This window comes from Vicia villosa, linkage group LG2 (assembly GCF_029867415.1).
Source record: "Vicia villosa cultivar HV-30 ecotype Madison, WI linkage group LG2, Vvil1.0, whole genome shotgun sequence".
Lineage (NCBI taxonomy): Eukaryota > Viridiplantae > Streptophyta > Magnoliopsida > Fabales > Fabaceae > Vicia > Vicia villosa.
The window spans coordinates 178,831,299-178,840,164 of record NC_081181.1 but is presented as its reverse complement, the minus strand read 5'-3'; the positions used below and the strand labels follow the sequence as shown (position 1 = coordinate 178,840,164).

Here is an 8,866-nt window from a genome sequence, read left to right as displayed (position 1 = left end):
AGCTGAGTATGGAGGCAGTAGAGTTATCAGACTCCGATCGAGTAAGTGTTGCAAAGCTTGAGCCAATGGCATGTGTAGTGGGGTAAATGACCTTTTGGGTTTGGATTTCCAAGTACGTTGGCCACCTTGTTGCTTACGTCTATCTGTATTTTGTTGTTGATCTGTTGGAGCCTGACTAGGGACCAAGACTGCCCCAACAGTGTTGGAGTCATTCCTCCCATTGTATGGCTTTTTAATAGTACCAGAAGAAGTAGCCACCTGAATTTTTCCGCTTCGGATACCACTTTCAACACGTTCTCCAGTCAGTATGAGGTCGGTGAAACCAGACGAGGAGCTTCCAAGTAAATGGCTGTAGAAAGGACCAGTCAGTGTATTCATGAACATATCAACCAATTCTCTGTCAGTCAAGGAGGGTTTGACTCTTCCAGCTAGATCTTTCCATTTTTGAGCATACTCCTTGAAACTTTCCTCGGGTCCCATAGACATGCTTTGTAGTTGCATGCGAGTTGGTGCGAGGTCAGCATTGTATTGGTATTGCTGGTAGAAAGCAACAACCAAATCTTCCCAGGTACGGATGTTGGTACTTTCCAGTTGATAGTACCATTCGAGTTGAGTTCCAGATAAACTCTCTTGGAAAAAGTGGATCCATAGCTTCTTATCAGCAGTATGAGGTTGAATCTTCCTCACATATGATTTCAAGTGCAGCTTAGGACAAGAGACTCCATCGTATTTTGCGAAAATTGGAATTTTGAATTTTGGAGGAATAACGACCCCAGGAACGAGTCCAAGCTCTTCAAAATCCAGTCCAGGTACCTTCTGAATTTCCACGCTTCTCAGACGCTCTTCTAACATCTTGTATTTGTCATCAGGGTGTTCATCCTCATGGTGATAGTCCTCTTCTTCATCAGAGGGATTGGCAGAATCATGGTTGCTTTTTGCATCAGTTTTGACACTAGCATCGTCCTTTTGTTCATCGTCGTCTTCTTTAGAAACCTTGACTTCTTCAGCCCTCTTGAGTGGACCTCGGAATCTTCTTCCCATGTTAAGGACACCCACATATTTTCTAGGCCTTTTCTCTTTCTTGGTCAGGAGTGCTTTCAATTCATCTTGCCCCTTGGATAAGTTCAGGATCAGATCTTGAAACTGGGCATTCTGAGCTTGAAGGTCTTTGACTGATTGCTCGAGATTCATGATGCTGAAATAAACAGCGAGGAGGTGAGAAACCTGTGGTGGAAACCTGTGATGCAATGTTATGAATGCAGATGCAATATTTTCAAGGATCTCTGGAAATTTAGTTAGCAACGTCAAAAATGATTTGGTCGCTTCTTCGTTTGAAGAACTCTGATTTCTGGATGTTCTTCTATGGGAATCAAGCTCACCATATCCAGTGGGTCATAGCCTCTGATTCGGGAACTTTTGAATTTGAAGGTACATGGCTAGAGGAAAATAAATCCTCTTGCCCCTTGATAGGTACAGCGTCTCTGAATTGAAATGTATGTGGCTAGAGGAAAATAAATCCTCTCGCCCCTTGATTAGGAATTCGGTCCTTGATAAGAGTACCTGAAATTGTGCGCCCTAAATCCCTAAGATCCTTGAAAGGGTTAGTTAAATCATGTTATGCTTATGATGTCATGATGTCATGATGTTATGCGGATGCAATGCATCTGACGAAACGTAAGGTAATAAGGACCAGTGAGCCCCACAAGAAAAACCTGCAAGGAAACCAAAGGGTTAGTAGCAAGCACAGACAAGTCACACCAGTGTCCTTAAGTTTAAAGGCTTGCGTGAAGTTCGTAGGTAAGTACCCTCCCCACTGAAGTTTAGTTGGTTCAACCTGTCCTATATAAAGATCGGGTTCTAGGGAGCTCATATCATTGACCTTTCTCGAAGGCGCTTATCTCAGTTCGGCAATCGAATCACCGACCGAGAAGGTCCTGAAAGTCCAGTCCATATGAGTGTAGCTTCGAGTATCAACCAACTTCAGTCGGAACCAAAGCCAGCCATCTCGCTACTTTCTAATAGGCCAAAGTCAAGTTCAACTAGGGTTCTAGGGGCAAATTAGTGCTTAATGACACCACGCAGCAGCCAAGTGTTTCCTCAAGTCGGATCCCAAGGAACACCAGGACAAACAAATGTGTCACACTAACGATGGCCACCATATCAACCACATCAGTATACGCTGTGCAGTCTCCTTGGTCTCATGCCATTTACCTAAGGTTCTCAGATCCGGGTTAGGATCTTTCACAAAAGTAAATACCCAAAACAACCTTTGAAATATAAAGCAGACAAATCAAACAATTAAAGTGAATCCTAAACTCTAAGGTAACCCCTCTTTTAATCGAAAGCATCCCCAGCAGAGTCGCCAGTTCTGTAATACGGTGAACTGACTTTTTATTTGAAATGTGCGGATAGCAAGAGTCGCCACCGACTTTTATTTTATCCAATTTAGGAAAGGCTAAAAGAACAGAAAAAGACCTTTTGAAAAGATTTGAGTTCGGGGGGTAAGTTATACAAAGGGAAGGTTTAAGGCACCCTTTGTATCCATGGTTATCCATGGGCTCTTAATTGCTTAGCTCACTTTGTTTATTTAAATTGTTTGAAAATGAGGTGTGAAAAGTAAAAACTTTGAAGAAGAACTTTAGCTTGTAAATAAGCGTAGTCTTTTGAAAAGTATTTGAAAATTAGTGGAAAAAGAGTTTGAATTTGATTTTTGAATTTGAAATAGAGCAAGCAATTAATAGCAACTACCCTAAGTTTAAAAGTTTTGTTCTTTTAGTCTTTCAGGTGAAAGGATCTATCCATACCATAAGAGGGCAGGAAGTCTTTCAATTGGATGTGGAAGGGTCATCGAGTTATCGTTCGCCATAAGACTGTCCCTTGCCATAAAGAGGGCAGGTAGTCTAAAGGAAGGATATAATAGTCATTTAAGGCATCATGCGAGGATACCTTAGCAATTGGGACAATCATCATGTTTTTACCGAGGCAACTTCGAGGGACAAAATTGATGATGATAATGCACCGAGGGCAACATTTGTTTTGCTTTAGGTATCCTCGGAATCGAGGGACTTTGACTATTTAGTACAATAGAGGCAACAGGCAACAAGGCAACAGAAGAGGTTACCCTAAAGGTGAGTGTGTGCACCAACCACGTGATTGTATTCAGATAATATTTATCTTATAATTATAGTTATTCTAATTCTGTTAAAGGCTTGCACTCCCTAAGATTACTAACCACGCAGTTTAAAAATGGCAGAAAATAAAGGCAAAAAATAAATTCCTACGCTATTACAATAAACACCTGCGGGGATGGGGGGAAATTAAAAGACAGAAAAAAAATAAGAGGGATGAATAATTATCTTGAGCCTTGATCTTCCTCGAACCCTCGCTTGACTCTGAAAATTAAGAGAAAAATAACAGAGTGAGTGTAGGCATGATTCATTGATTACTCGAGGCAAACCCTATTTTTAAAATAAAAATAAAATGACATTAAAGTAAAATAAAGAAATAAATAAGAAACTTAGCTTTTTTGATCTGGCGTGGCGCGTAGTCGGAGGATTTTGATTAATCCTGAAAATTGGGCACAAAGAAAAACTTTTAGTGTATGAATGATCTCTAAACCTTAAAAAGCCTACAAACCCTACCCCTGAACCTAACAGGTTTATCCAAGAAAATTTATTGTGACCTAACAGGGTTTGTAAGGCTAAAATACGATTAGTAGATAACACCTACCAACATCAATGATTAGTTATCATGCTAAAAGGATTTAAGGCATAAAATAAATTGTTACCCTAAATTATAACTCTAACATAAACATTTTAGTTTATTTTAAAAAAAAAAAAACTAAATAAATAACTATTTTTAATGTTATAAAAAAAATCGAACTTTCGATTAAATAATATCAAAATAATTTTTAGTAGTTATAAAAGAACTTTATTATTTGTAATAAATAAATAAACTAAACAAAAAAGAATAAAGAAATAACTAAAAAGAATTATGAATAGAAATAATAAAATAAAATAAAATTTAGAAAAAGAGACTTAGCTTCGTTCCAGTGTGGTGGACTAGTGAGGGTGCATGGTGCTTCTGCATCATGACGTGTGTTGGATCTGGAAGAGGATGGATCTGATGGCCTGAGATGAGGGTGTATGGTGAACCCTAAGGTCTGTAGCGCACATGATCTGCAATTGTTAATTCACACAAAAACAATGTTGGTGGCAGGGATTCGAACACATGCCCTTTGCCTCACCATGAAAGCGCCTTGCCAACTGTGCTATTTACATCATTCGTTAATTATCTATCACAAAATATATAAAAATAAAATTAAATGTTAATGGAATAAGTTCAAAAGAATTGTCAAAGTGGGACCCAAGAAATTCTGTCTGCGCCAATTAAATGGAGGGAGAGAGAGTGGTCTCGTTGACCAACGAATCATGACTCCCCACACATGGTCAAATGGTCTTCAGCACTATTCATCATCTCTCTCGCATGGCCCTGCGGAAATACATACGATTTTTCCTGCGGAAATATCTGCAGAAAAACCTTCGAGACCTGAAACCTGCAAAAATCAAATGAGAATTGCGTGCAAAGAGCCGTGTCCCACTAATTCGATGGTTGCGAATCCATTGGAAGCATTAGTTTGGCCAGAAAGTCTCTGCATGAGGTGATACGAAGGAACACAAACCCATGCCCTAACAATGGTGAAATTTGTTACGGGCTTCAAAGCTTCAATTTGATGATTCTAATCCCTACTAAAGGTCACTAGAAACTCGTCAACAGCACCATATTGCGTTGAAACACAGCCATGCATGGTATATAAAATTTTGAAGCATGAATATAACACATGAGCATGGATGCACGATAAAGACAAGGGTGGGCATTAGAAATTACCTGCACTTACTCTTTAGATGCTCAGGAAGATATTGGAATGGACGGGATCTGTTGAAAAGTTGCTGGGATAGTTTTTGTAACGTGCCCTATTCTTGGAGAAATTTTCTTCTCTTTGAACCCTATTCTCTTGGCCTAAAAACGTGTCCCCAAAACTCTGCATATGTTTAGTATATATAGTAGGAGAAATTAGGTCAATAATCTTCAATCATATCTCTCATGATCATGGTGAAATATTTGATTGGAATTTTGTGCATAAATCTTTCTAAAATTAGCTTTTTGAGTCAAATATAATTCCAATCATGCCTTGAACGAATTTTTAAGGAGATATATGATATTTGGATCACTTGATATGATTGGAAAATAAATCCCATGATTTAAATCAATTATTTCATGTTTTATTTGATTTATTGATATTTAAATGAATAAAATCCACATAAATAAAAATAAATGTTGTAAAAATAAAATAATTGGCTTAAAAGAATTTATTTGGCCCATAGACACGTTTGAAGTCCAATAGTTAGGCCCATTAGCTCAAAAACACCAAATTGTTCAATTATGGTTTCATGCACTTCTTGAAATTTGACCAACTTTTGAACCTCATATCTCCTTCAATATTGATCATATGAAAGTGTTCTTGGACTTTTTAGAAAGCTCAAAGAGTCCTCTAAAGGCTCCTTTTGGTTTCATCTCAACTGAGTCTACCATGTCCAAGTTATGAGCTTTGAGAAAAATTGACTTTTTGCGATCTTTTTAGAAAGACCTATAATGTATTGGCTCATATCTCTCAAATGGCATATTTTTAGACTTGGCGTGTGAGAGACAAAATTGTAGAGAATTCAATTTCCTTCAAATTGAGATTTGGATGGGAAATTTCTGATGTTCCATGTGGGAGTTATGGCTGGTCAAAGTTCAGTTGACTTTTTCCTTAAAAACCCTAATTTAGAAACTTTGGTTTTTTGTTGATTTCTGAACTTTTCTTGATGAATCATGATCAATACTTGCTCAAATGATGAATGATACTCCATAATGAGGATGTTGACCAAAAATGAGAAGTTTTTACTGTAGTTTGACCACAGTTGATTTTTAGGTCAACCAGTCGATTATCAGTCGTTTGGGCCGTTGAGTGAGCAATCTTTTGAATCGGAATTGAAACTTGGCATGAGGATACTTTGAATCATATGAGAGGCCATGTAGTCCACTTGAGGTGTCAGAAGTTCAGATTCCTTGATTAAATTAGAAACCCTAATTCAGAGGGTTGTTGTTTTAGGAGAGAGACTGCATGCTTCTTTCTTGTGTGTCTTTGAGCATTTGAAAGTCAGATGGATTGAAATATGATGGGCAAATTTTGGGGTATGACAGCCAGACATTCAAAAAAATGCATCCAAGGTCTTCTTAACACAGTGGATCTGCTTCTCCGTCGCTTTCCCAAAAATGAGAAGGTCATATGCATTAGATGAGTAATGTCCACACCATGCCTTCCCACCCGAAACGACTTCCAGTTTTCGATGTTCACCTCATGCTCAATTAAATGGGCGAGTTTATCCAAGCAGAGAACAAACAAATAAGGAGATAATGGATCTCCTTGGCGGGTTCCTCTCTGTGGCCGAAAGAACTCATTCCTTTTTCTATTCCAATTCACATTTGTTTCCATACAAGTAATACCATGCATAATCAGATTTGTCATTTTTGCAGGGAGTTTTATTTCTTCTAACGATCTCCATATAAACTCCCAATTGAGTTTATCATATGCTTTTGATAGGTCTATCTTCATAGCAAAATATCCATTACTTCCCTTTTTATTGATCATACTACGCATAACTTCATTAGCAATAATAATGTTCTCATGTATCGATCTTCCCGACACGAAACCTGTTTGGTTAGGGGAAACAAGCTGAGACATATGAGGCTTCAATCTCACAACTATTACTTCTGTGATGATTTTATAGTTGTTATTGCACAAGGAGATAAGTCGAAATTGAGTGATTCTTTATGGATGATCTATTTTTGGAATGAGATATATATCAATTTTGTTTATATCAACAATGCTGCTAGGATTCTACCAAGCATCCTGAACCAACTTACTCAATCCCACACCGACCACTTTCCAATCCTTCTGATAGAATCCTGCTGGAAAACCATTAGGACCCAGAACTTTCCATGGCTTCATGGAGAACAAGGTGCATTTAACTTCATCTATATGAATATCACCTTCAAGCCGTCTCAGACACTTTTCATCAAGCAATGGGAAACTAACCTTAGTTTTCTCCCACTTACACCAGTGATTAGGGCCCGCGAATAAGTTCTTATAAAATTTTGTTACGTGTTTCTTTAAAGCTTTATGCTCATTTATCCAGTCTCCATTCTCATCTTTCAGCATTAGGATCTTAATCCTCTTTCTCCTTGCGATGGTCTGCATGTGATAGTATTTTGTGTTCCTTACTCCATCCGCCAGCAACAATGCTCGAGATCTTTGATGCCACATAAGCTCTTCTTGGTTTAGGATCCTACTAAACCTCTTTTGTAAATTGATTTCCAATCTCCTCATGCCGCCCGTATTATCATGCAGTTGAAGTCTTTTTTGAATACCCTCAAGCCTGCGCATAATCACACTATTTTCTCTTCTAACTTTGTCAAAAGAAACGAAATTTCATTTATCAATACCGTCTACCGCATTCTTGAGATTATCAATAAAGTTGCATTTTCTCTCCACACTTCCTGAATCATATTATTGTATGAATCATGTGTCAGCCAAGCATTTTCAAACCTTAAAGGTTTTTCATAATTGACAAAGCCTTCCTCCTTCAGGTTGATCAGAATCAAGTGATGATATGAAAATTCCACTCGCATCAAGACTTTTACATACGCCTCTGGGAACATCACCCTCCAGTCATCATTACTTATTGTTCTATCTAATTTTTCATAGATTCTATGGCCACCATGAAAAATAGGACCTCTCCATGTAAACAAAGGACCCCTTGCCTCCACATCACTAACTCTGCATATGTCCATTTTATCTCACATTCTTTTACATTTATTTAAGGATGCAGGTACTCCGCCTTTTTTCTTACTAATATGTGCTATCTCATTAAAATCACTTGCTAGCATCCAAGGCATTCTCATATTACTAGCTATCTCCTTCAAATATTCCCACAACATCTTTATCATGTTATCCTGAGGGCTAGCATATATGGCTGTGAAGTTCCAATCTTCCTCCTTGTCTATCTTTATTTTATTATGAATAAACTGTGCATCCTTTTTAATGGTCTGAACATTAATCTCACTAGATTTTCAAGCAAGAACAATGCCACCAACATAACCATTATTTTCACTACTCTCCATCAAATAAAAACCAAGCCTTTTGAAAGATTTGTTAAGCTTGATTGGCTCGCACCTTGTCTAGACCACCACCATCAACACAAGTTTAAAGCTATCAACATTCTGTTTGCAATAGCGATAAAACACACTACTTGATGCTCCTCTACAATTCCATACTAAGATTTTTTTATTTGTACACATCATAAAACATTGTATAAGATAAGTTCCAAAACATAAAACTCAGTTAAGGAGTTTCACCAACTTCTGTGATTTCCTCATCCACTTCCAAATCTTTATCAGTATCTACCATACTTTCTCCAGATCCTCCTTCCATTGAAGTAGTTTGTTCCCAAAAGAAAATTGAAACTATTGTAATGGTTTGTTATACGTATCTGGGGGTTCATCAATTTCAATAATCTCATCCACTTTATCATCATTCTCTGCCAATGATTCCTTACCACCCGTATTGGTAATCATATTTTCATCTGTTTCTGTGCTTCCCACTACACCTTTTTCTTTCCTTATTAAGCTAAACGTGTCATTTTTGTTGGCCATATGAGTATTATCATCTTTATACTTCCCCAATAGATCTTCCACACCTTTTCCACTTATTCCACTTGCCCTATCTTTAGAGTTAATACCGCCATGTGTTGCCAAGTTCTTT

The 8,866-nt window shown here is 37.8% G+C and overlaps 1 protein-coding gene across 1 annotated transcript; it reads right to left on the bottom strand.

The window, feature by feature from the left end:
* Positions 1-6,943: 6,943 nt before the first annotated feature.
* On the bottom strand, positions 6,944-7,489 carry LOC131650759 (uncharacterized). Its single transcript, XM_058920465.1, has one exon. It carries the CDS (start codon positions 7,487-7,489, stop codon positions 6,944-6,946), a length of 546 nt encoding a protein of 181 aa, XP_058776448.1.
* Between the last annotated feature and the right edge of the window lie 1,377 nt (positions 7,490-8,866).

Coding starts and splice junctions, on each gene's coding strand:
- LOC131650759 (XM_058920465.1), bottom strand. CDS start 7,489: ATGCGCAGGCTTGAGGGTATTCAAAAAAGACTTCAACTGCATGATAAT.